Raw genomic sequence first — 27,277 nt, forward strand, 5'->3', positions numbered from 1 at the left:
TAAGACAAGAACATATAGATTGGCTGGTGAACAGCCAACTAAAATTTGTTGACATAATGATTTTTATTTGGACATTTTAAATGGATTTTGGTAGGGAAAGATAATTTTGGAGGTGTGTAGTAAAAAGAACAACAGATTTTAAAAAAACACATGACACGTAAGAAGTACATTTTAGCTGGGACTCAGGTATGTGCAATAGAAAACTTGGGGAAATCTTAAGTTTCTGGGCCTATATATGTATGGTAACAAAGCTGTAATTTACCATTTTTGTTTGCAAAACAAAATATATCTTGGACTCATGCATCTAAACTAACAGATAATTTATATCCCTTAAATTTTACAAAGAGCAAAGACATTTATTTGATTGTTGATATATATTTTCCTGAAGTTTTATATGTTACATGTCCTTTTTTTTTCTTTTTTAAGAGTCCTGTGAAGATAAATCAGATTAGCCTGGATGAAAGTGGAGAACACATGGGCGTGTGTTCAGAGGATGGCAAGGTATGGCAAAGATGTGGTCATGCTGAAAGTTCTTTTCCTGTATTGAGTACTGTGATTTTAGCCAGCCCCAAGTGATTGGAAAAGCACTCTGCTTACTGTATACCTGCATTAAGACAACCTTGATTATTCTTTTTGAGTATTGGACTTGCTTCCGATTGGTCATAATTAAAGGAAAATATATTTTGCACAAATGTGCCTTAGGAAAAGTAATTACAAGAATGTCAATAATGTTACTAGTATTAAGCTGATTAACAGCTGTGGCAGGGTGACGTGTCACCTTAATCATTACTGCTGTGCCACTTATACTTCAGTGACTAGTCTGCAGTTCCTGCAAGACAGTAGTTTAATGCCTTTCTGCCATAAATCCACAAAATTGGATTTTGTGGGCATGATTTCTGTGGGCTGGTGGTTTTCATTTTCACACACAAGTTATGAATGTTTCTCTTGAATTATAGAATCTTTTGATAAGCAATCATAGTTTATCAGAAAAATAAAGTGTCTTACAATGGCCACATTAAATAAATGTAAAATCAATATATGTACAGTTTTCTAAAAACCTGGCACCTACTTCCTCGACTGAGGACATACATCATTTGAGCAGTGTATAACTAACAATTATCAGCGCTTCTTGCTGATGTTGAGCTGTGACATTTAGTGGTTGTGGTGATTGATTTTCCACTTATAAGAATGTCTTCTTTGTTTTTAAGTCAATGGAAGTCTTTTCTAATGTTGGTTTGGAACGATAAAATTCTAATGCACAGTGTATTTAAGCTACTTTTCTAAAATAACAGTTTAAGAAGAGAGTGCATTAAGAATCATTATAGATCCTTACATATTCTTTACTAAATAGAACAGATTTCCTAATCTAATTTTGTATTTTTTACATGTTCTAAATTTAGTGGGCCATTAAGATAGGTAAATTAAAAACAATATACTCAGTATAAAAGAGATATGCCCATTTAATCTGTTAACAAAAGCAACATGAAGTCCCCTTGACATATAAGAAGGCATTTTATATATCTAAGCCTAATGTTGCCCAAAGAGTCTTTTGAAAGAGTAATTGAACACTTGTGCTTTTTAAAAAGCATTGTCAGATTTTATGTTACTTGCTGAAATTCTGAGATTGTCATGATTGTCAGAGAGAGATGAGGGAGGAGCTGGTTTGTATAGGAATTGAGAAGAATTATTCACACTATTGGAACATTTTTGTGTGTGTATATTTGTAAAGAGAGATAATCTTCATTTTATTTTCTTAAAGGTGAGGAATTCTTTTGATGCTGATATCAATTTAATTGAACTAATTTGGTGAAAGAATATTTTTTAAATTGAAAATGAATTTTTATTAAGATACTTCATGTAGGAATTTTCAGAGCTTTACATGTTGAAGAAGTAGTATTTCATGCATCAAAGTGAATATTTTAAGTACTCTGGTGGATAATGAGATGACTCTCAGGTATCTCATGGTACCCTTGTCAAACACCTCTACTTTCCAATTTTAGTAAAATTTGTAATTGCCATATTTTGGCATAAACCCATTATGTATTTTGAAAAATGTTTTTCTCATATTTTTATTAACATTTATAGAATTGAAAATAAATCTTTCAGTGCATGTATTTATGTAACCTAGCTAGCCCTTAACATGGGTGAGTTAGTATAGTGAAAATTGAGAAGCTAGTGTAGAAGTGACCTGATAAAGTGGTTAGTGACAATAACAATATAAAGACATTCACACAAATAAATTCAAAATATCTAGATCTAATGAATGTTTAAATAGCCATTGCAATTTTTTCTTTCTTTCTTTAGTGTGTTCCTAGACAAATAATTATTTGGTTATTTTAAGGATAATAACCTTTGATATTTTACTTCAGTTTCAAAGTCATAATTCCAGCAGTTGTTTAAAATTTATTCTTTATTCAGCTGGTGCTCATTTCTAATCTTTTTTCCATGGCTTTTCTATGCTTGAGTTTTAAATTTTGAAATACATACATGTTTTGTGTGTATATGAGTGTTCAGTTTCAGTTTACTGTCATCTATTTTTAGGTAATTTTCAGGATAAGTACATACAAGGTTTATTTTCTCATCTCTTGCATATATTGCCTTAATACATAAACTAGACTCTAATTTTGTATAAAATCCTGGGTCGAAATCTTTTCTCAGGTTTGGAGATGTTGCTCCCTTTTTTCTGACATTTATTTTTGTAGGCATGTCTGAGGTCAGCCTATTTTTGGTCTTTTATAAAACCTCTTCAGTTTTTGTTTTTGTTCTGCCTTAGAGCTTGGACTAATAATAATAATTATAACAACATCAGCAATAATAAATGGTTCTTATAATTCAGTTTGCTAAGTTATGCCTTGTTCTGGTCTCTTTTCATTAATTTTGTCTGGAACACAGTAAGTCCTTTTGATCCATATACTGAAGTATTGTTTTCATTTCAGGAAAGTTTACTTCAGTTATAATTTTGATTATTGCTTCAGTTCCATTTGTTTTCATTTCTTCAAAGAAATTCAATAATATAAAGCTGGAGGCAGTATCGCTTAGAGGCTCTTCTAGCTGCCTGGCCTGGCATTCCCACTGTCTGTGTTAGGTGGGGGGACTTGCTTGGCCTGCCTACTTTTAGTGCCCTCCTATTCTCAGTGGGTGGGCTACTAACCATTCATTTCTTAACCCATTGCTGTCTGACCTGTTCCCCTCCCCCATTCTTGTACCTAAATTTTCAAGGTAAGAGGCGAATGAGCAATGAATAAGCACTATTCACCCTTCTTCTCCTTTTTAAAATAAATAGGCTGTAGGAAAAATTGGTCATATTATGTGATGCCACACATACATACTTTGCTTTCTCATTGTTTTTATCTTTTCATTTCTTTGTAGTCAGAGATTCTTTACTTGTTTACTCCCTTTGCTGATTTGCTTTTCTTACAAAGTCAATGTTGTTTTTTACTGCTTTGTGAAGATTTTTGTTATATTTTACATTTAGAAATCTTTCTATCTCTTCTAGCTCTATTTTCATATCAGCCTGATATGTATTTACTTTTTATAAATTATAACTTATTATATGCCTTAGAGCAGGAGTCCCCAACCTCTGGTGAGTTGTATAATTATTTAATTATATATGACAATTTAATAATAATAGAAATAAATTGCACAATAAATGTAATGTGTTTGAATCATCCCGAAACCTTCCCCATCCCGGTACATGGAAAAATCCCTGGTGCCAAAAAGGTTGGGGACCGCTGCCTTAGAGTGTTAGGCAGTATGATCTAGTGCTTAGGAGTGGAATTTCCTGCCACTTTTTAGCTGTGTGATGTCCAGTAAGTTATTTCTGCTTCTCTGTGTGGCTCAGTCTCTGTCCTCCCCTGTAAAATAGGGATAATACCGGTACCTACCTACTTCATTGATAATTCAGAGGATTAAATGAGTTAATACGTGTAAATTATTTGGAATAGCACTGAGAACAGAAGAAACAGTAATTGCAAGCTATCATCATAATCATTATCATCATCCTGTTTTTCTGCTCCAGGGTCATAGAGGTCTCTTCATTTTACTGAGGTTACCAAGCAGTTTTCTAATTTTTCTTTGGGTTTTGGTTACTATTAAAATGTTTTTAGAGGCATGGTTTTCTCCCTCTGATTCTTTGGAATAGTATTCTGCAGTATTTTTTTAATAGACCTTGAATATTTTTTTGTTTGCTTGTTTATTTACTCTGAACAGGGAGAAGAGTGCTTTGTGTACCTGGGTTAACAGATTCAGTGTCTGACTTGCTTTGGCCCTGCTTGTTATTATTTTGGGTGTTGTAGAATCAGCTTCTTAGATCAACAGTATAGGCTCTAAAATGAGCTCGATTTCCTTTGACTAGAGGAATTCAGTGAGGGCAGCTCTCTGCTGTCATTGCTCCCTGGTCTCTGATATTCTATCTGGGTAGAGAATATGAAAGCCAGCACCTCCTCTACTATGGTCCCTTTAGCTACCACCGGAGATGCAGTTCACACATCCATCCCTGTTCTGATTCTTGACTTGTTATTTGGAAGCTGGGGTTTGAGACAGGTTGTTTCAAGGTAAATACTAACTGGAAGGGTTATATAGCACTCTGGCCACCTCAATCATAGTTCCTCTATACCAGATGGGCTGTTGTCCAGTTTTCTGGTTGGCAAGTACATAGATTTCCATGCTAAAGTGGCAAAAGGTTGCACACCTTACTGTTTGATGAGGGTAGGTTTTCTTTATTTCAGGTAGTGTCACATACCTTCTGCGGTAATCATATGGCTCTCTGGGTTTGTAGTTAATGAGAACTCTTCCAAGACTTGGCAGGGATTAGCTATATGGCTAATTATTATGTAATTTTCTCTTTTTATTTTCATTAGTTATTTTGATGGCAAGTTTGGGGAAGATGTTTATAAGGGCTACAGGGGATTCCATGTGCAAAAGGATCCTATCTATTTTAATCTTTAATTATGTGATTCTTATCTCAGATAATATCTTCCTATAAGGCAAAACTCACTAGGCCATCGGTCCCCATACTTTTTGGCACCAGGGAATGCTTTCATGGAAGACAGTTTTTGCACAGACTGGCAGGGGGGTGTTGAGGGAGGCGGGAGAGATGTAGAGCTCAGGTAGTGATTGCGGCCCTGTTTCTTTAACAGGCCACAGATGGGGGTTGGGGACTGCAGCTATAGACTGTCATTTAAGGGATTCCTTTCACAGATGATTGTGATTTTCACTAACAAAATGGCAAAATAAGTAAGGGGAGGGGGGAAGTGTTTTGGATTTTATTAGCTTTAGTATTACATCATGTGACCAGCTAGTTTGGGATGTTCCAGTGGTGAAATGAACCAAAATATTGGAGGTTTTTCAAATCATCTTTATACTGATAATGATATCGTTTATGAGATTTATCTCATGAAGTTACTGTATTTTCCATACTGAAGTAGACTATGAGAACAGTTGAAGAAAACATTTGGTTAAACAGTGAAAGAAACTGACCTAAGAGTTCTTGCTTTGTCACCTTCAGCAGTTTCTCCTCCAGCCCCTACTTTGGGTCTTATAATGGCATTTTTAGCTTCCGATTAGTCCTCAAGGATAGTGATAAGTATTAGTGCCCGTTTTCAAAGAACTTCTTTGGTTTTGTTCTCTTTTGTTTGTTCTTATCACTATACTAATTTATCTTCAATATGAATTCATAATTTTTAAAGGAACATTTATCTTTGGCAATTCATAATTTAATCTTTACCATTAATTATATCCACAATCCTGGGATTTATCTACTCATTTACTGATATATCAGTCTTTTTCAACAGACTCATACATTATTTGTTTACTCCTCATATACTTTTCTTCACAATACACATCATTTTTTTCTGAAAAATCACCTTTACCCCATCTGTAAGATAGAAGGAAATATATCCATTTGAATGAAGAGGTCACTTCATTGAGTTTCAACTTCTGTCATAGCATTGCCTTAATTCAAAGTCTGATATTCACTTTCTTTTTAGCATGGCAGATATTTAAGGCTTTTGCATTTTTTTATTCTTGTTATTTTATTCTACTCTTCTTACACTTTATGTAAAAAGATATCTTTCTTATTTGTCATCTTCAATCCTATATTAAGATAACATGTAGAATAACAGAATTTGGAACACCAGAGTTCTGGTCCCAACTATACTGGTTATGTTTTTTATGACCTTTGGCAACTCATTTATTTTTCTACAGAATCATCTGTTTCTTTTTGTTTTTGTTTTTGAGACAGAGTCTCACTTTGTTGCTCAGGCTAGAGTGAGTGCCGTGGTGTCAGCCTAGCTCACAGCAATCTCAATCTCCTGGGCTCAAGTGATCCTACTGCCTCAGCCTCCCGAGTAGCTGGGACTATAGCCATGTGCCACCATGCCCAGCTAATTTTTTGTATATATATATTTTTAGTTGGTCAATTAGTTTCTTTATATTTTTAGTAGAGGCGGGGTCTCGCTCAGGCTGGTGTCAAAGTCCTGACCTTGAGCGATCTACCCGCCTCAGCTTCCCAGAGTGCTAGGATTACAGGAGGATCATCTGTTAAATAGACAATATGTTGTTTGCTCTCATACCTAGCAGTGCAGGTGTAAAGACTAAATGAGGTGTAGAGTGTGACTTTCAATTCTGGCTACATGTTGTCAATTGTAGACCTTTAAAACTATCATTTCACTCTATCAGAAAGTTTGATTTCTCTGGACCAGAGTCTGGCCACTAGTATTCAAGGATTTTAACTATCCAGTCAGGTTTGAGAACCATTGGAGTAAAATATGTTGAAGCATTTAGAGATGTAAGTTGCTAGTAGTAGTATAAGATTTGACACAAGACCATGTTGTAAATGACATTGTACTAAAAATAAATAGATTATGTTATAAGAATTTTAGCTTGCCAATTCAGCAGGTATTCATATTACAGTAACTTCACTAAGGTTATCATTTGTTGATTCACTTCATTAATATTCATATGATATAGGACCTTCCTTACTTTCACCAGTTTTCTTGGATTTGTTGGGATCCATCAAGATAAATTTCCTGGGGGTAAAGTATAACCCTGAATGCAATGCTTTCCATTCCTGTTTGTTAACTACCATTTTATACAAAGCTCATTACATCCTATGCTTATACACTTATATAAAAGTAGAGACTTGGGGGAGAGGCCAAGATGGTAGACGAGTAACAGCCTGCACTTGCCACTCTCAAGGAGAGGATCAAAGGTTGTGGGTAGAGGTTCATCCATGCATGGACCGCCTTGGAGAGAGCATTGTGGATCATCAGAGAACTGACTAGAGACACCAGAGGTGGGGTGATCTGGTTGGCAGGATCAGAAAGTACCTGGGGGAAGTCCTCACCTGGGGAAGGGGGAGTAAGGGAGAGATCCCCAGGGCTCTGTACTCCCCCAGAAGACACTGAATTTGAGCTGCAAGGAGGCTCCCCCACAATAGCAGGCCTACACCGATCAGGGAGCTGCTTGGAGGCTGAAGCAGCATTGCACCGAAGAGTGGACACAGTGGGATCTGAGGTCACCGCAACAGATGCCAGCCTGCATTCCCAGCCCCAGAGTGCTTGGTCTGCAGAGGGGTTGGATCCACTGCAGTCGCCTCCCCATTACTCCTGCCAAATGAGAGAGGGAGTGGGGAGGGCAAGCATTCTAACATGTACTGCACCCGCTCAACTTTCCTCCCACACCAGTCGCCTCCCAGAGATCCAAGCTGGGCAGGCACCCACCAGCTCAGCATCTGCTGCCACCATCTTGCCATCTCGATAGCACTGCCACTGCCACCTGAATAGCACTGCAGCAGCTGCCACAGTTGGACCTAGGCAAAGGGAAAGCTCCACCCACCAGGACAACCCAGCTCCATCAGCCACTGCAGCCCAAGGAAGCACCCCACCACCACCTGCATTCTCACAACCCACCCAGGTACCAGCCAAGGTGACCTGGCCAGGTGTCCACCAAGGTCCCATGACCCACACAGGCACCCACCAAGGTCCTGGGACTGACTCCACTGCCAGCTGTGGTCCTGCAATGGGTCTAGGTACACGCCAAGGACCCACAACCTCTACAGGAGCCACAATGTCTCATGACCTGCCCAGACGTTGGCCAAGACCCCACAACATGACCAAACACCCACCAAGGTCCTGTGAGCCACCCCACCACTGGCTGAAGTCCTCCAACACACCCAGGCATCCTCCAAGGAAATGCTACCCACTTGTGTGGAGAGTGACTTGCTTAGCTTTCTGTCCAAGCTTTCAACAGTGGCCTGGTGCCCAATCCACCAATCCGAACAAATATCCCCTAGCACCAGTTAACACTGTGAAAACTATAGGGGAATGAGAGGATGCAGGAGAACAGCTGAGTTAGTTACAGGCTCTCAGTGCCTCCACCCTTCTGCCACCAGGTCAGTGCTCTTAAATAGGACACAAAACTGCTATCCAGGGATTTCTCCTCCTTCTCACTTAGTAGGAGAGTTCCTAGCAAAGGATAACAGGTGCAGCACAGACCTATCTGGCCTGAGCTGAGAGAAGAGGTCTAGATGAGAAGAAATCAGCAAAATAATTCTGGCAACATGAAAAAACAAATATGTATATAAGTTCACCAAAAGATTTGTAAAGTGTGTTCATTTTAGCATTTTTCATAATAGCCCCAATCTGGAAACAACCCAATGTTGTTCCATCAGTGGAAGGTGGATACATGAATTATGATATATTCATACACTGAAATACTATAGAGCAACAACAAAGGACCAACTACTTCTGTATGTAGCAGTGTGGATAAGGAAAACAACGAAAAGTTGAGAAATGTTGAATGAAATAAACTAGTGAAATAGTATATGATTCCATTTTTGTAACATTCAAACACTGGAACAACTTACCCATGGTGATACATTTCAGGATGGTGTTTGGTTTGGAGGTGTTATTTTACTGGGAAGGGACCTGAAGAAGCAATTTGGCTTCTATTTCTTGATCAGGATAGTGGTTGCAGGGTTATATTCGTGTCACCAAAGTTTTTCAAGCTATAAACTCATGACTTATATTCTTTATAGTATGTATATTGTATTTCAGTTTTGTTTTTGTTGTTGATAAGTAAAGCAGTCAGAAAAAAATTAGAAATAAAGTAGCCTATATGAACTCTAAAAGAGGTACTGATAAGTAGGGACTTCAGTCTTTCACTTATAGACTCGGTAGATTCAGCATAAGATTGTAAATGAAGTGCAGTTCACCTAATCTCCTACCACATTGATCTACCTGGTTGATTTGTTTTATATATATATATATAAAATATTATATATATATATATTATATATGAAGAGTGACTCAAAAAGAAGCTCCCCTTTCCTGTAAGGGATGAAAAAATAGTTTTGTTAAGGATAGTCTGTGGCAAGTTCATAAAAGAGTATTATTAACATTTCATATCTATTTTGTTTTTAAAAGTTGGCATGCATTAATAAAATAAATTTGTGGTAAGTGAACTCTATCCGTGGGAGGTTAATAAAAGCTTAATTGCAGCAAAGTACTCTCACCCTGATGGGATTGTTTTCATTTGGATATTTAATAGGGGTCATGGGGCTTTAGAATTATTAAATGTTTTTCTTTTTTTCTTGTTAATAGTATGTGTTCTCACTGACTCAGCAGCGTTCTCTGTTCCTGTCACAGTGAGCTGACACTATCCATTTACTTTTTAGGTGCAGGTATTTGGACTGTATTCTGGAGAAGAATTTCATGAGACTTTTGACTGTCCCATTAAAGTAAGTATTCAGAAAGTTTTAATTTTTAGGTGTTTTTTTTTTCTTAAGGCAATAAGGATTACAATAATTTGAGCACTATCAGTCCTGTATTAATTTAGTCAGTAAGTATCTATTCAACACTTACGATGTAATAGATACTATTTGGCTGCTCCTAAGAAAGACAGGATGTATATTTTGTGACTGAGGTCTTCAGTGTGTCCCCAGGGGGCTTTTGTTATAGAGGATGAAATCTCACACACACACACACACACACACACACACACAATCTGTGGCTAAAAATTCAAAAAGGTAGAAACAATTTTAAGGAGTTCAAACCTAAGAAGAGTCACTGTTAGCTGTTCTTGTTAATGATGGCTTTGTTGATGGAGTGATGTCTGCCTTGGCTTTAATACATGGACAGGAGCTGATGGAGGAGCTGGCTTTCCATGTGGAAGGACAACATAATAGAAATGGAGAGGATAGAAAGTTCAAATTGTGTTCAGGAAGTGGCAAATAGTCTAGTTTACTTGGTGCATAAACGACTGATTTGGCAAGATTGGGGCTGATTTTATATTCAGGCTAAGGAATTCGGACTCTATCTGGTAAATAAGGAGAAATTATTGAATGTTTAAGTATACAGAATGACATAAACTGAGCTAAGATTTAGGAAAATTAATATGGCAACTGTATACAGTATAGATTGAAGGGCAGATAGGCAAGAGTCAGTAGGACCAGTTTTAGATAGCAATTTTGGTAAGATGTCTCTTTTAGTTGTTATAGGAAGCTGACATTTATTTTGTTCACCTGTTAATTCAAACGTTTATTGGCCAATAGGTAAAGGAGAGATAGGATCTGATGTGTCTTTTAGAAAACTGAATTTACCAGAATGGAGAGTGATTGGGACAGGAAACAATTTAGAAGGCTAATGCAATACTCTTGGCAGGGACAGGATCTCAAGAGTGATAGTGGAAGAAATTTGTCTGGACAACCTTTACTAGATAGACCGACTTACATTAGTGATGGCTTGGATGAGAGTAATGAAAGGTGCAAGAGGTGAGGGTCAGTCCAGTATCTCGTTTTGGGGATGGTGTGTGGGAATGCCACCAATTGCAGTAAAGGATGATTTCAATAAGGACAAGGCGAGTTTGGTCCTGAGTTTAGGTAACCGTAGTGTATGAGGTAGGGATGTTACAGAGGTTTTAGAAACATGAATATGGACCTCAGGATGGAGATTGGCCCTTAAACACAAAATTGACAACCACAGTTGCATAAGTTGAAGCCATTTTTAAAGATATTATCTAGTTTAAGACTACAGAGTGAGAAGAGAAGATGACTGATAGTGGTGATGTTCTGGAATACTCTAAAGACTTAGACTGTAGAAGATAAAAACAGTGAAGGAGTCTAAGAAGAAGCGTTTGGAGGAACTCGAGGAAATCCTGAAAAGTGGTGTCAGGGAAGAAAAGGGAGAGAGGGTTTCCAAGAGGGAATGGGCAGCAGTGGGAAAGGCAGTGTGGAGATTAAACGGGGGGAGGCCTGAAACAAGGGCATTTTATTTGGTAATTTTGAAGGTACTTGTGACCTTGGTAAGGACAGTTTCAAGAGGAGGAGGCTCACCATATTACCAAGAAGTAAATCATAGGCAAGGAAGTGAAGACTCTTCTTTCAAGACTTTTGGTAATAAATGAGAGATATCTGATAGAAAGGAGAAGTGTCCAGGGAAGATTTTTGCAAATGATTTGGTTGATGGTGAAAGTCAGAAGAGAGGAAAATAAAGAAAGGGAATACTGAATAGAGCAATGAGATCAACAGCTTAACCAGGGAGGATAATCTTGGAAAAGAGTCCTACACCCACTACCTGTGAGACAGGCACTGAAGTGATGAGGCTGAGCCCTACTCTCGGGAAGTCGGGTGGTGAAGGAGGAGCAGATGAGGGCAGTGACTCTGATGGCTTCATTTCTTACACCTGAAGGGTAGAAAGAGGTGAGGTAATATGATTAGGGAGCAGGGGAGACATGTGAAATAACAGTCACTTATCTAGAGTTACGCATTACAAGAGAGCTAAAAGGACTCTTGTGCGTGATGTTAAGAATGTGAAACAACAGAATGTTTAAATGCTTCAATATTGGTGTTTAGGATGGGTTAGGAAAATGTTGAAGGGAAGAAGGGTTAACCTGGGATGTGGGAATGAGTAGAGGAATGAAAGGTCATATGCTAAGCCCTAAAAATGACAGGTGTAGAAAGAGGAATCTTAATCTATTCCATTGGAAGAGGGAAATGTATTAAGTAATTAATAAGAATATAAAATGTATTTAATTGAAGGTTTATAAAAGTATAATTGTATGGGATGTTTGTGTGTGTGTGCCTAGAAATATTCTCTTTGTTAAATTAGAAAAAACTAATTTGTTATGATTTGTTGGTGATTTCATGGGTGGTTTTGGGATAAAAAGAGAAAGAGACAGAGTACATGCAGGCCTTACAGCCACAGTGGATGAGCCCTGAAGACTGAGTTGCACTGAGTGGAGCCACTAGAACTTCACTATTGCCTTTGCTGTCACCTCCCACCACCATGTCAATGATGTTATAAAATCATAAAGCCTCTGGAAAATTTGGTAAACAAGAAGGAGGGTAGTGGAGTGGCCTTAGGAGAAACCTCTGTAACAAGGGGCTGGGAGGACACTGGCTGAATACGAAATGGAAGAGAGCTGTGGGACAGGAACTTAGGTTGTGGGAAGAAGGGAAAGTCCTGAACAGTTTGCTCCATAGATCTTGGGTCCTGCAGCTCTGTTATCTCTCCACTGGAAGACTCTTGATATAACTTTGCTAAATGTCTGGGAGGCTGCGTTACCTCTTAGTGCCATCCATCATTGGGAGGTATCTTGGACAAGGAGTTCGTTGGGTTTTTCTCTGGGTTTCTTCTATGAATTGTATTCAGTTACAGTGGAGAAATCTTTGTGCCTTGATTGACTTCTTTTGTTGCCTCTAGAAGAGGGGTTCTCTACTCAGAGGGGTCCTCACTCAGCCAGAAAGTGGAACTGATTTGTTCTAGTCTTTTAGCTTTGACCTGGCTTCAGAGATGAATTTTTTTTACACAAGAGCAAAACTTAGATGTCATCAGTGGTTGCAGAATATTACCTGAGTATATTACTTCCTGCCAAGGTATCAGGATAATTTTTAGATCCTACTACTTATAACGTATAAAGGGTTTTAATTCTGTGCTTAATTGTGACTCCTAAACTATCATTGGGTCCTTCTTTTGTAGATCATTGCTGTACACCCACATTTTGTGAGATCCAGTTGCAAGCAGTTTGTGACTGGAGGGAAGAAGGTAAGTGCTCTGTGGCTGTACCTTAACATGTAGCCTTTGAAGGGTGTTGTGTTTGCTCTATAATTTATCCTTAATATTTTAAATGTCTATTTGTTAGGAGAATTTGAGAAAGACAAATGTAATGAAATCATAAGACCATCATCTCTTGGGAGAGTTGTGGCCTCCGTGTTTCTTACTACATTCCTTTGAAGTAGATCTAGGTGACAAAAAGAGATGTTACTCAAACTACCATCTGGTGCTTTGAAATATTGTCCCTTCCACAAAAAAAGAGGCAGCATTTAAAAATGACACAAGAGCGATTAAACTAATGATTTTACCTCCTTGCGGAAAATGCCTTGATGAACTTTTTAGAGCAATTTTATCTCAGCGCTATTTTAAAAAAAAGAGTGAAACCTTTCTGTACATTTGTTTACAGATACAGTATATCCACAAATCAAAGAATCTTTCTGCTTATAGAATAAGTCAAGCCAATTTTTTTCTATTTTTATTAGCCAGAGGTATTTTTTTAAGCTACTATTACTATACTGTACCTTTGAATATTATTTTATATTCATTTTAAAGCTAGTGAAAAGTAGGTAGTCTCTGGTTATTTCTATAAAAGTATAGAGATATGGAGTGGCTACTTTGAGGCCCAGCTACTGAATGGCTTCAAATGTTCTATGATAGTTGTCTGTTGTTTTCTCTTGGTCTCATAGTTCATAGACTGAAAGGAGGAGAGCATCTGGTCATTACCTCACTTGTAATGGTTGTTTCATTTCATGGCATGAAGCCAAGATTGTACCAGTTCTGACTGCTGCTAGAGAGCCCCACCTTCTCCCACCTCACAGCCCACTGTTACTTGAGGCACTAGTCTCATTTACTTTGTGTAAAAATGTCTACAGAACTAAATAATGGGAATTACAGACTTAATCTCACATTCCCTAGCTTAGATCTTCAGCTCATCCACTCCTAAAAAAATAACTACTTTACTTGATTTGGTCAGCCTCAGGAAAGAATAGCTTTAAAATTCTATTCATATTTCTTTACTGAACACTTTTCTGGCTAGGAAATTTTGTGTTCAATGTAGCATAAATTCACTTAGCTGTGATTTGAACCCATGTGTTTTTATTTAAAACTCAGTGGGGTAAAGAATGGGTCACTGCTTTTTTCTTTTTCTTTTTCTTTTTTCTTTTTTTTTTGGTGTTAATGGCTTAAGACAACAAATATTTTTTATCTCATAGTTTGAAAATTTAAGAGTGCTTTAGCTGAAGGTCGTCAGGAGGGTGCAATCAAAATATTGGCTGGCAAGTCCAAAAGCTGCTGCCATCTTCTGCTCCCAGTGAACTGGGAACTTCTTGAGGACAAATCACAAGGCTGCCAGGCCCCTTGGGGTACTTCCTATCACCACAGACCTGAGCCAAGAAAACTGGCGCCCTATTGATTCTCCACCTACCATGCACCTTTGTCTTCCCCATGAGGCTTCAGCCCCTCAGTTTTCATGTTGCTCATTCCCACACAAATATTTCCAAACTGCTGCCCAGTCAGCGGGAGCCACAGGTGGCTGGTGGGTCGTGGGGGACATATGTGACCTCAGAGTCTGGACATTGCCAGTGGGCTGCTCTGGAGACAGGAACAGAGACAACCAGAGTTCTGGCTTTCTTCCAGACTCTTTTCCTTCCCTGCCTCTCCCCTACCCATGGCTGCCCAAAGAGAGACTTCTGCTGAGGCTCTCTGGATTTGCTGCTTCCCCTTTGTTAGGGCTTCCATGGAGAATGGGGCCCAAACCTTTATTCATAAAGACCTGCAGAGAACTAAGGGATGCATGGTCTGTGAGCTCCCTACTTACCAGCCCTCCCTGGTACTGCCTGCCCATCTGCTCCATGAGAATAGGGTACAGCCCAAAGTGGAGGAATATAAACCTACTTGAGTACCCCACAGGCAATTTGGGATCAGCATGCTTCTCCCTGGTATGGTTAGGGATTGATTTGGGGGGACGTGGGGATAGGCCCACAGGTCAGATCCTATGCCCCTAGGACTTGACCGAGTTGCTTGGGGGCACAGAGGGGAGATTTGTGAACTAATGTTGGGAGGTGAGGGAGCCTGCGCGGGCAGAACTGATGAGAGAGTTCAGTGTGGGTCCCAACCACAGTGCACTTGCAGAGTACCCCTCCCCACAAAGGAACACCGTGCTCTCAGCCTAGGACAGTATCCTGGACAGGGAAGCCCTCAGCCTGCAGGATCATTTATGGAGAGCTCAGCTAGTTTGAGCTCCTGCCCCAGGAGATACCAGACAGAGATGGCAGAGAGGGGTGGGAGAGAGGAGAAGAGTGAAATCCTCTCTAAACATTCAGATTGTGGCTCTTACACATCCCCTGCCTCCACAAGCAGACTTTTTGACTAGGTGGGGCCACCTCAGTCCCTCCATAGTAACTTTCCTCAGAAGCCTATGAGTAGACCTTTGACCCCTACTGAAGCAGCTACCTTACCAGATTTTATGGAGCCTAAGGGCAGACTCACCCAACCCCGCCCTGCCCAGCCTCACTCCCCCACCCAACTCTGCTATGGTGGAGAATATAGACTCTCCTGGAAGTTCTAGGACCCCACACACCACCTGGGGCATTCGAGTGCTTCTCCTGAGGGACTAGAGCTGGTCACCAGTCCCAAAACAATACTGCAGCTTGTTCCTTATGGCAAGTACTACCTACTGACAGGGAGGTAAATTTGCATAACTCTTTGCGTCATTTACTGACTCAGTCATATAGGGTGTGGTTGATTCTTACCCACAAACACCACCTACTGTCTGTGTCTCTTAAGTTCAGCAATTATAGCATCAACAGCTGACATCACATTGATTTCCACTGATTAGCACCTTTGCTAATCTTCTCAAAGCCTTCCTTGCTAAAAGAGGTAATCATGGTTGTACCACCCCTGGCCTTTTTGTTTATGTTATTAGTAACATCTTGAACAAATTTGGCTCCAATAATTTTATATTGATCCTTGAAGTCAATTGACTTTGCAACAGTCATACCATTTTTCATACTTTGGGACCTTCCCAACCCTGTTCAGTAATCACTGATCTTCCCTTTGGCCCCATTGTAACGGCTACAGCATTGGCTAAAAGGTCTACACCATGAAGCATTAAGGCTCAGGCATCTGTACCAAATTTTACATCTTTGGCATAAACCTGAGGGAGATGAGGAACCAGCACCCTGGACACCGGTCTCATCTGATGAAGGACTGTGTGTAATCAAAGCATTTCTGTGGGGCAGCGGCAGGGCTTCCACGTGGCAAGGCAGGTCATCTGTCAAGTGAAGGCTAATGTAATTTATTGAATACTGGACAGAAAGTGAAAAACAGAATAGTTGTATGGGTACCATCATAAAGCTGAAAAATTACAAGTTGAATCATCGTAAGTCTGGGACCGTCTGTATTCGTAAAACATTTTGACTTTGGTCTCTTTCTCTTTAAAAAGCCATTATAAATTTCTCCTACTTATGTTAGAGGCTTTAGAAACATGTAAATGTGTGCTCTATTTAAGAACTTGTACAAACTATTGACTGATTTCTTTGGATCCATTAAAATTTTTATGTACTCTGTTTTTAGTGAGTAGTAAAAATGAGTGTACATTTGATGAACTATATTGACTTCTCTGCATATAGCAAAATAGAGATTTTCAAAATATATGCCAGCTTGGTGTGTGGTATGCACCAATCTCCAGAGAATTTCTTTCTTTATGTGTACAGTATGCGCTTTTTAAAGATTACTTACGCTGCATGGTTTTGATATTAGTGCGTTTTGTTTGTTTTGAAATAGATTTATTCCGTTGATATTTCAGGAAATGTTTTTCTAATTTCATTCATAAATATATCTTGGATTTTAAAAACTAAAAAGCTTTTAGAAGGTGACATTAAAAAAGGGAGACTATTGTGAAATGATTACTTTCATTTTGAAAAAAGTGTTAGCAAATTTTTAGGAGGATCTGTTCTTTTTATAACTGAGTTATGGGAGTTTATATCTTTGAAAAATGAGAAAAACACAGACTATGTTGGCCCAATAGCTACTCTAATCATTTCAACTGCAATTTTAAACTAGCGCCATAAGCTAAACAGAACAAGTTTGGAGAGCCCAATATTTGGCAAATGGTGATAACCTTGCAATAATCATATGTCATAGATATCTAGATCTCTTTGTTTTAGAGCTGATGGCAGATCATATAGGAGGAAAAGAGTAAAGACAAATATCAGATAACTGAGAGGTTGACCTTCTGCCTTTAAGAGATAATTTAATCTTTTAAAAAATAGGAGCAAAGACTAGCCATATGAAGGTGTAATGTGGATGAAGGCATTCTTAACCCTTAAGAACACTGATCTCTAGATTGACAGCTAAATAAATCATTGAGATTATATACCAACTTTTGTAAACAAGGGGTTAAAATGGCACAGGGACTAGAGGAGCTAAATAAGAAAATGGAAGTCCCACAATGAGATATTCATGATGTCATAAGAATATTTGAGAGCTGTCTAATTTAATATTTTAGTTGTTTATGTTATTAAAATTTTTTCATTCTTGTAAAAAATTTTAAAGTATTTGAAACATATATGTCAAAATAGTGCTGCAAAACATAGCAATGGAGCAGAAAAAAAAACTGGAAGTATAGTTTGACACATTTGTTGGTATTTCCTCTTTAAGGTTCTAGCTTCTTTGGTCTTTAGAGGTAGTTCCTTATTCACCTGGGACTAGGAATAGGAAGCTGTAGTCTGTTTGGTATAAACTTTTATTTTAGGTTTTCAAGGCAACTTCTTAGTAGTTGAATGCCATAGCTGGATTTATGGACTCCACTGCTTGACACATGAGCATAAAAAGCTTATTCTAAATTCTGTTTTGTTTCCATGTTGAAAAAAGGAAAGAAAAAGCACATCTCTTGAAAGTGCCATTGGAGAGAGCTTTCAAACACCCAAACCAATGGATTGTTTTAAAGTGTAACTTTCTCGCATAGCAAGAATTACATGAGCATAGTAAATGAGGTTTCTATTTTAGTAATATATCTGCCAAGTGGATCTTGTCTGGATTTTTTTTAATTGTCCAGCTTTGTCTGTCAGCAGATAAACTTTATTTTCATGGGACCTTTACACTTGAACTCTGAAACACACTTCATAACAGCTGGTTCTACTGCTTTGACAAATTATTAAATTGGCACTATGCTGTTTGTAGTAGAGTTCATTTTTAGAAATGAGTTAGTCAGCTGTTTGGCGTTATGGTGGGATAGAATGAGGGGACCTGGCTGCAGGGACAGGTTGCTTTGTAAGCTGGAAAATGTCAGTCAGCAAACGAGTAAAGGACCTGCATGACTGGAATGAGGAAAATTCGAAATGGCAAATTTTACCTGAAGGACGGAGGTGGTAGCATCAACTAGCTTCTGTAGGCTTCCAGCAGTGATCTGCAAACAACAAATTGCATTTTCAATGCTTTTTGAAAGCAGATTCATTAGAGCAGCTTTTTAAAAAAATGCAAATCTTTTTAAAAATTATTAAGATTATTTTTATTTTTTCCAGCTGTATTGAGGTATCATTGACAAATAAAAATTGTCTGTATTTAAGATGTACAGTGTGATGATTTGATGTGTATACATTGTGAAATGATTGCTACAATCAAGTTAATTAATACATCCATTACCTTACAGTTACCATATTTTGTGTGATGAGAACATTTAAAGTCGATTCTCCTAACAAATTTCTAACGTTTAGTATTATTAACTATAATTACCATACTGTACATTAGATTCCCAGAACTTACTCATCTTAAAACTGCAAAGTCTGTACTCTTTAACCATTTCCCTCCCACCCAACTCAGCTGCAAATCTTTTTAGAATCTAGATAATCCAATAAGCCTTAACCACTGTGATCACTAAACATGAAAATTAAAAGCTCGCTCTTATGTGTTTGCTTTTCATCTGGTCATACTGGAGCTGAGTTTTAGAGGTTAGAAGGATTTCAGCATTAGTCCTTTCTTCTCTGTTTACTGTCCAACGTTTGGATCTCCAGGATAACATTTCTGCAAGTTGATCTTCTATGTGCCAGCTTTTCTCACACATTATTTACCATTATAGTTTTCAAGTGAATCTTCTGAGCATTTTTAAGAATTAAAAATATGTGCTTGAAGGTTTCCCAGTCAATTCAGAATTAAACCACAGGCAACCACCAAATTTATGTCCTAATGGTTGCACGTTGAACCATTGTAAATAAATATCTTTATTTCTTCTAGTTATGTGGTGAGAACACGCAGTTGTGGTTCCATTCGTAGAAATTAATTTCATGCTCTGAATATACCAAAATTGATTTAAAACCACCAATTAATAGGAAGTAAAACACAAATATAACTTTCACAAGCATTTTTTAGGTATGGAAAACCAAGTTGTAAAATAGTTCTATTGTTTAGTATATTTTGGTGAGTTTTTCTGGATTTTTTAGGCTGGCTGAGGCTAAAAATAGAAATCTAGTGCTTAAAATAGAAATCATTTTAATTCTGAAAAATAGGAGTTCTTTATTGCTTTCAAAATTTTTCATTTGTCTCAAATATCAGTTGCTTTTTTGATGTCAATATATAGGACTCCCAAAGTCTTTAAATGGTATCCACGAGAGGAAGGGAGAGATGGGTCAATAGCGACTTCATTTTCTTCTGTGTGTCTCCTTGTTTCACATCCATAAAATACTCATTAAGAGTACAAGAATTTTTCTTCAGTAAGGTTGGCTAACTTTTACATATGTAATGTTTCCATACTGATTGTAGCTTCCCCCTGAGCTCTAATGTTAAGCCTACCATTTCTCTTTCTGGAGCAAACTATCCTTTGCTCTTTGTGTATATCGAGAGCTCTGTGCTTATTCTTAAGTATCTTGAGCAGTTAATGACTGTGCAAGCATTATTGCCCAGTTCACAGATGCTCATCATGTTTTCTTGTGGGATTTAACACCAGTTGACTGGGAGGTTCTCTTTCTCTCTCTCTCTCTCTCTTGCCCTTTCTCTCTTTCTTTGAAATACGGCCATATAAAGCAAAGGGTCATGATGATAGTCTTTGTTGGTGTAACCAGTACAAACTAAATCACAGTCATTTCATAGGAGTATTTGGCTTGAATCTGCTTCTTGAACACAACTTTGCTTCGGGATCCTATGTATGCTATACATACTTAGGATGCTATGCATATGCATACATAGGATCTTGATTTTTAAAAATGGTGGTAGATTTCCAAAAACGTACAGGTGGGATGGTGTTGCTGGAATGTAGTTAATAAGACCATAATCAGAATGATGATTTGGTAGGAAAATGAGTGCTCTACATCTTTTTAGAGGGAAAAAAATATGTGTATTTATATGTATGTATGTATTTATTGCCATGGGACAATTTTGAAATCCTTTGACTCCCTCCCCTTGTTTGTTTCTTTCTTTGAATTTTCTAATTCAATTCTAGCCAGTATTCTTTTTTGTAACACTGAAAATTTGATGTTAACTGTCAATAGTGAATTAGCTGTGTCAGTGCTCTGCAGCCAAAGATCACCAGGAGCCACCCCCATGGGGTATTAGGATGAGGACGTTAGAAAAAAGGTATTGTAGGATTTGAGCTGGTTCAAGGTGATTTGGAGAAGGTTTAAGGCAGCAGGGCTTTGCTCTAGATTGAATGGTGTCAGGAAGCAAGAGTAATTCTATACAACTGGTAATTTTAACAAATCTTATCTAGAAGGAGGAAAGGCTAAAGTAGTTGATAAAGAAGCAGCCAGGAGGGGAGGTGTTTGGTCATTTCTGTGGCTTGAAAAATGGTCATGTCTTGTTTGCATTCAGACATGATTATGGTGTGGTCTTGTTTTTATCCTGATCCTTTGTGGTCATGGAGTGGCCTTGTCTGATGTTGATGTTTTATGAATTTATTTATATTCACCAAGAGAACATCAAGGCCCAGCTGTGAGTGTGAGGCCAGTTTCTGGATAACAGCTTTTCTCTTTCTCACTTGGAACAAATAAAATGCCCACCATTTGATAGATTGCTTCTGTTGAGGTACTTTACCAAAATGTATGCATGGCCTGATGGCATTTTCTTTGCAGAAATATGATCATGTATGTAGGTATGTTCATGGAAGACTATAGGCTAGACATCAAATTATTAACAGTATTTGTGTCTGGGCAGGATTATGAGTATTCTGTTTGGCCTTGATTGGCTTTTTTTTTTGCATTGATTGTAGTAAACATGCATTACTTTTATAATAACAAAAAACAGTAAAAGAATGTATAGTCTCAACTATTTTAGACCTTGTTTTAACTTAACATTGCGCATCACATGAAATTCCCTATTATTAAAACTATTCTTAGTTCATTTTGTTTAATAAGTTATGTTATATTCCATCCTGTGAATCTATTTAATTTTCTTAGCCATTCTCCTGTTAGGGAACCCTCAGGTTGTATCCATTGTTTAAATCATGCCGCAATGAAGCTTGAAATCTATGGGCATGAACTTTTGTCTACTCCTCTGCATATTTTCGTAACCTTGATTCCTAGGATTGGAATTACTGAATCAAAGGTTATGATTTTTTTTAGGCATTTGATACACACTGCCAAGTAAAATTGTATTCCATAAAACTTATACCAATTTACACCAGCTGCGTGTGAGTACCTATTTCGCCACATCCTCTTTGCCAATCTGGTATGTAAAGAAAAATATTCCATTTTTCTATTTTGCAGCGTCTTTGAATTATTAGTGATTTTGAACATTTTTATTTATTAGCTAGTTCTCTATCTTCCTTTGTGATTTATCTGATTGTATTCTTTGCTCAGGGCAGCTTTTAGTATTACCATAGAAGCCAGGACAATGAAGACTGTCCACTTGATATTTATTGTCAGTTTGAGCACAAATTATTGCTGCTTACTGAATAGCCTGCAGCCGTTTCTCCAATTTTGGCTAAATCTGGAGTAATTATTCTTGTTCCCAAGGAGGCATTTTATAGGAGTCTAAATGAGACTTTAGAATAGACATTGAAATATCTAAAGAGAGGATGAATATATGTTATCATGTGGATGTAAGTCTATCCAAAAGCCATCAGTTCTGACACTTCCTTGGAAGCTGTCTGTGACTGACCAATGTTTCCTGTGAACTTCAGTTTTTCTTACAGGTGATAGAGAATGGATTACAGTGCTTGAAGTTGGGCTCCTTTGACTTGGATTCTTCTGAAGATAGTGTCTTGATCTTTATTTTTTCCCCCTTTGCTTTATTTTGAATTGAGTGAAGGGCTTGTTCAAATAAACCTGTGTGTTCAGGTAACTTTTTATGTTATTCAAGACTTAACAGTTATTTATTTATTTTTTTACATACTCTCCATGCAAGGATCTCTCATTGATTGAGATTATGTCTCATTATGTCTCAATGATTGACATTATGTGTAGTTAAAGTTAGAGATATTTGTTCATCACACAACATTAATTCAAGTTTAATCACCCAGTGGATGACTTTTGTGTTTTCTCTACCCTGCTGCTAAGGGGTTCTGACCTTTAGCTCAGCCCCAGGAAATGTATCCTTAGACAGTTGCAAACTGAAAAATAGACTTAAGATGTTTGGCATTAACAACCAGTTCTACTAAGTCTGTGGGATCCATATAGAAGACTTTTTTAGTGGTAAAATTATTTAGAAAGTGTCTTGATCATTTCTGAAATCACATTTGCAATTATGTGTTTGCATATGCAGAGATTGATTGATTACTAAACCAGCATAGGTGGGTAGGTAGATCTATATCTATCCGTCTCTAGTTTTTTTATTTTTTACCATAAAGGAAACTGGTCCTAAATGGCACCTCTAGTATTTAGCTTCTTTTGTTCACATACAACATTTGGTTTGGATTTCTTGGTTGCTAAATTGATTGTTACCTTATGTTGATACAGTGTTTTCCAAATTTCAAAGCATTGATCTGTCTACATAGTTTTCACAGAATTAACTAACTTCAAGGACTTGTCCAGAGTCTGTGTTGCACTGGAATTTTGTTTACTCAAATATTGCTTGGAAGCAAGTGACCAATCAAGTAGGCTCTAGGAATCATTGTGTACAGAGATTTTCTGTGGTAGTATCATTTGGTCTGTATTTAACACATTAACTGCCATGTGAGCTGTATTTAACTCACACTGGTTTTGAGCCTGCGGCCTGGTGAAGCATATGTAACTCACAGGTCTCTTTACCTTGGGAGCCACGTGGTGCACAGGCAAATCATGCTGCAGCATACATGTTGTGTGACGGGTGGCCCCTGGGCAAAGCCGTGCAGTTGGTTCTTGAAAATCTTACTTGATGTTCTTATTGTTACAATTAATCTTGACAATTTAATTACATATAACTTACACACAGAAAACAATAAGAAATAACAAATTTTTCATTAAATTAGAAGGGATCATTTTGTTTTTGAAGTTTTTGTTCTATTTTTATAATAAAATGCCTTGGCCCCAAGGAAAAAGATTTTCTTTTCCTAGTGTGACAGTTACTATGTTAAACATGTTAAATTCCCTGAATTCAGGTGAAGGAGATTGTAGGATTATAACTTACAACTTGTCTAGAAAATAACCACTGAATTTAAAGCAATAGGATATTTGGGAAATTCCCTCTTTCTTCCTACATGTTTTATGTTCTCTCTTGTTGGAGATAGTAAAGCTGTTGCTGGTGTTTAAAAAAGCTGTGTGTATTAAACTTCGGTACTGAGCCAAAGCACGAAGCTAGACAAAGGCACTTACCTGCTGCACCGGGTTTCTGATCACTCTTGCAGGTGTCAGATTCAAGACTCCTTCTGCCGAGTGGCCTGCCCCATCCCAGGTCTAGTCCACACTCACTGATGTTTTCTTCACTTGCCTTCTTGACTTTTTAAATTTCACACATGATCTTGGATATTTAAGTCTTTTTGTGACAAGTCTTCCTCTTCCTACACTCTGTTATTTTTACTGAGACAGTCTTTTACTGAGAGCATTTGATGACGTGCTCTAATTTGCTGGGTTTTACTTTTCTTTATTTCTCTATTTTATCTTGAGCTCTAGCACCTTCTGTGACCTAGCAGAGGTTATTTTCTGGGAAATCGTTGTCTCCTCCCAGCCTCTCGGGCCTTCCTGTAGGAGCACACCTGGTGTCTAACTTCCCCACGGGATGGTGCCCCTGCCAGGTCTTTCCTACTTTCTTGTCTGCCTCAGAGCTAGTAGTGTTGCTGGTATTTAGGAAGCTTGAAGGAGCTGAGTGATTTATAAACCTGAAAGATCACAGGATGATAAAGAGAGGGCCAGTCATACTCCTTTCCTCCATCAGGGAAGAGTGGTGATGGGTAATGGCGGGTGTTAGGCTGCCAGAATCGGTGGCTTTATTGCAGCACGTAGGAACCTTGCCACATGTGCGGGGGATTCTGGGCTGTGCATCCTTACACCACTCTGTAGTGCAGGAAAGCACTAGATAGATTTATCAGCACAAAACATAGAAGAATAAAGTATATTGCTGAGGATGTGAGGGCTCCTGTTGAAATATAAGTACCGAGAGTGCTGAGTGCCAGAACGTGGATTTATGGGAAATAAAACTCTAAAATACTTTCTCCAACAAAAAATAGACCTCTTGGAAACAGCTTTTCCTCTCTACGTACTTAGCTCCCATTGAGCTTAAATTGCTCTCAGTATTGTGATAATGACAATTCAGTATTACAGAGGGTGGAAGATGAACCAAATAAATTAACCAGCTGCTTTTGTGTATAGTTTGCTCAATGGCCTACCCATTAAAATGCTTGGTAGAACATTCGTGCTCAGTAGTCTCTAGGCAGTTTTGTGACTAGAAGAAGAAAAAATGGATTTTATTAAATGTCAGTGAAACACAGGCAGAAAGTTTTGTGGTAGTTCAATTAGTGTAGAATGTTTGTAAGAAGAGTAGTTTATCTTTTCTTCAATCACCAAAGCAGAACTTTCCTTGGCATTCGTACCAGAAAATGTGTTTCTGCTTGAAATTCCTATAGATGAGGATGAAAAACGAAATGGACAGGAGAGGGTTTGGCCCTTCTCCCTTCCGTATGAAACTCTGTGTTATACACAGTAAATATTATTAGTCAAATCCTGCATGAAATTTGCACAGGACAATAATGGGAACAACTCCTTAATCACTAGCTGGCATTTAAGGTTTTATACTGGGTATGGATTGAAAATTTAGACTCATGAGTAAATATAAAGTTAGGTGGAGAGGAAAGACAGAAATGAATGCTCCAAGAGAGCAGGCAGGTGACATAGAGGAGAGAAGCAGGCCAGGTGTGAGAGAAGTGGGTGCTGTGGCAATCCAGAGATCCTCCTGCAGGTACAAAAACGCATTTCCAGTAATTACTGTCAAGGCCCAATTTGTGGCCAGTTTGTGTCCCCAAAATAACCAAAATAAAGGAACTGCAATTACTTAAACAAAGGAACTGCAATTACTTAAAACCTACTAGGGGAAGATTGACCTGAAAAAGAGCTTTCAAATTTTTGACAAGTTGTGCTGTTCTGTCCTCTGGCCTAGAGCAAAGGGAAATAGACCAACATTCTAAGATTGGACATGGGATCAGTATAAGTGAGCCCATTCTGAAAACCTTAGAATGTGTTGATTATATTAGTTGGTCACTGGGTTCTTTCCTTTAAAGCTTGAGATTAGGGCAGATTCCAATGTGCACAAAATAGTGTAGGGATATTATTAACTACAGATGGGCTGAGTAACTGCAGGGTTTTGGAAATTACGTAGCTCCTCCTATAGCAAACACACTATGCATATGGACAAGGAAGGAAGAGTTAAAGTACACCGGGGAAAGCCCACTTAGTACCTAATATTTATTATGCCATGTGTATGTGTCTAGCAAAGTATAAAATATGGTCCTTTTCCCCAAAGCATTTGCAGTCTGTTAGGGAAATGCCAGATAAACACATGAATCTTAGTGAACAAGATATGATACAGAAGTCATTGTGCCATGATAAAACCAGTGTGACCATACAATGTATACAGAACCAAGAAATTTGGGGAAAATTATTTGACTTACAAAAGAATACTCCTAAATGACGATCTTCCCTGATGTGTTTAGGGCTATTTATTTATAGATATTTTCTTAATTTTCATCCACAAAATATAAAAGTAAAGTGATTAAAACTACTACTATTTGAAAAACATCAGAAAATAATGTGAATCCCATCAAAAATTGTAATATTACTTAGGTAAAATTTGTTTTATTTACAGAAGTTAGTATATTATTATGATTTTTTTGAGCATATATTAGTTGCATAGAATGGTATGTGCCTGTCTGTACTATAAAAATATCATTGAGGGAGAAGCTTCTTTGGTCTTTTGGTTCTGTGTCAGAGCAGGGTCCACAAGGTTTATTGGAATCAACCCTGAGATGTCCTGAATTCAGAATTCTTCTCTCCTTCCTTTTCCCTCTGCGCTCTGCTGGAAATTTTCCCTGGAGCTAGAGCAAGAGACAAAGGGAGGCCAGGGTCCAGCAGCCTCGGCTTCTTCCCATAGCTGGGAGCATACAGACAGCAGCAGAAAGGGTCCATTGGAGCAAGTTCCCATTTCAGTAGGAATTGGAACAAGATTTTATCAATAATTTTCTAAAGATGTTAATGTTTTATTAATAATAGGTATGGTTTATGTAAATTAATTCCAATATATGTTCAATATGCCTTAAATATTCCTTCTTTAAGTTCCAGTGAATTTTTTATCTTTTATTGTTTCAACTATTTTTCTAAATTATCCTGATTGTAAAAAGAAGAGAGTAGATTTTCATCTCCCTTAATATATTAACATAATAAAAATAATTCACGTATTTATTCCTTGCAGAATAGTTATAAAATAGTATAAAATCTCCCATCACCAATTTCTAGAATTATGATTACTTTGTCATGTATCTTTCAGATTTTTATAATATTTATTTATATTTAGATACACATTAATATTTTATAAGGGGCATCATATTTAATACTGTTTTTTATTCTGCTTTTTTATTTAATATGCCCTGAATGGGTTTTTACATAATGGACATATATGAAATCATTTTAAAGTGGATACCTGTTCTTCATTTGTGCTCCTTACCACATTGTACTCAATCATCCCCAGTTGTTAGTACATTTCTGGCTGTTATAAATAGCTTTAAATACATCTTTACTCACTTGTCTGATCATTTCTTAGCATACATTTCTAGGCATGGACTTTCTGGAGTCATTTTTGAAGTATTGAGTCCATAATGCTAAAGGATCCATCAG

At 37.7% G+C, this 27,277-nt stretch overlaps 1 protein-coding gene across 3 annotated transcripts in view; it reads left to right on the plus strand.

The window, feature by feature from the left end:
- VPS41 (VPS41 subunit of HOPS complex) overlaps positions 1–27,277 on the plus strand; it is a 178,902-nt gene that overhangs the window by 75,613 nt on the left and 76,012 nt on the right. For all 3 annotated transcript variants that reach the window (XM_012777598.2, XM_076006294.1, XM_076006295.1), the window contains 3 exons: positions 427–501; positions 9,677–9,739; positions 12,978–13,043. In XM_012777598.2, the coding sequence (XP_012633052.1) occupies positions 427–501; positions 9,677–9,739; positions 12,978–13,043 (204 nt within the window). The remainder of the gene's footprint in view (positions 1–426; positions 502–9,676; positions 9,740–12,977; positions 13,044–27,277) is intronic.

Source organism: Microcebus murinus, chromosome 9 (assembly GCF_040939455.1).
Source record: "Microcebus murinus isolate Inina chromosome 9, M.murinus_Inina_mat1.0, whole genome shotgun sequence".
Classification (NCBI taxonomy): Eukaryota; Metazoa; Chordata; class Mammalia; order Primates; family Cheirogaleidae; genus Microcebus; species Microcebus murinus.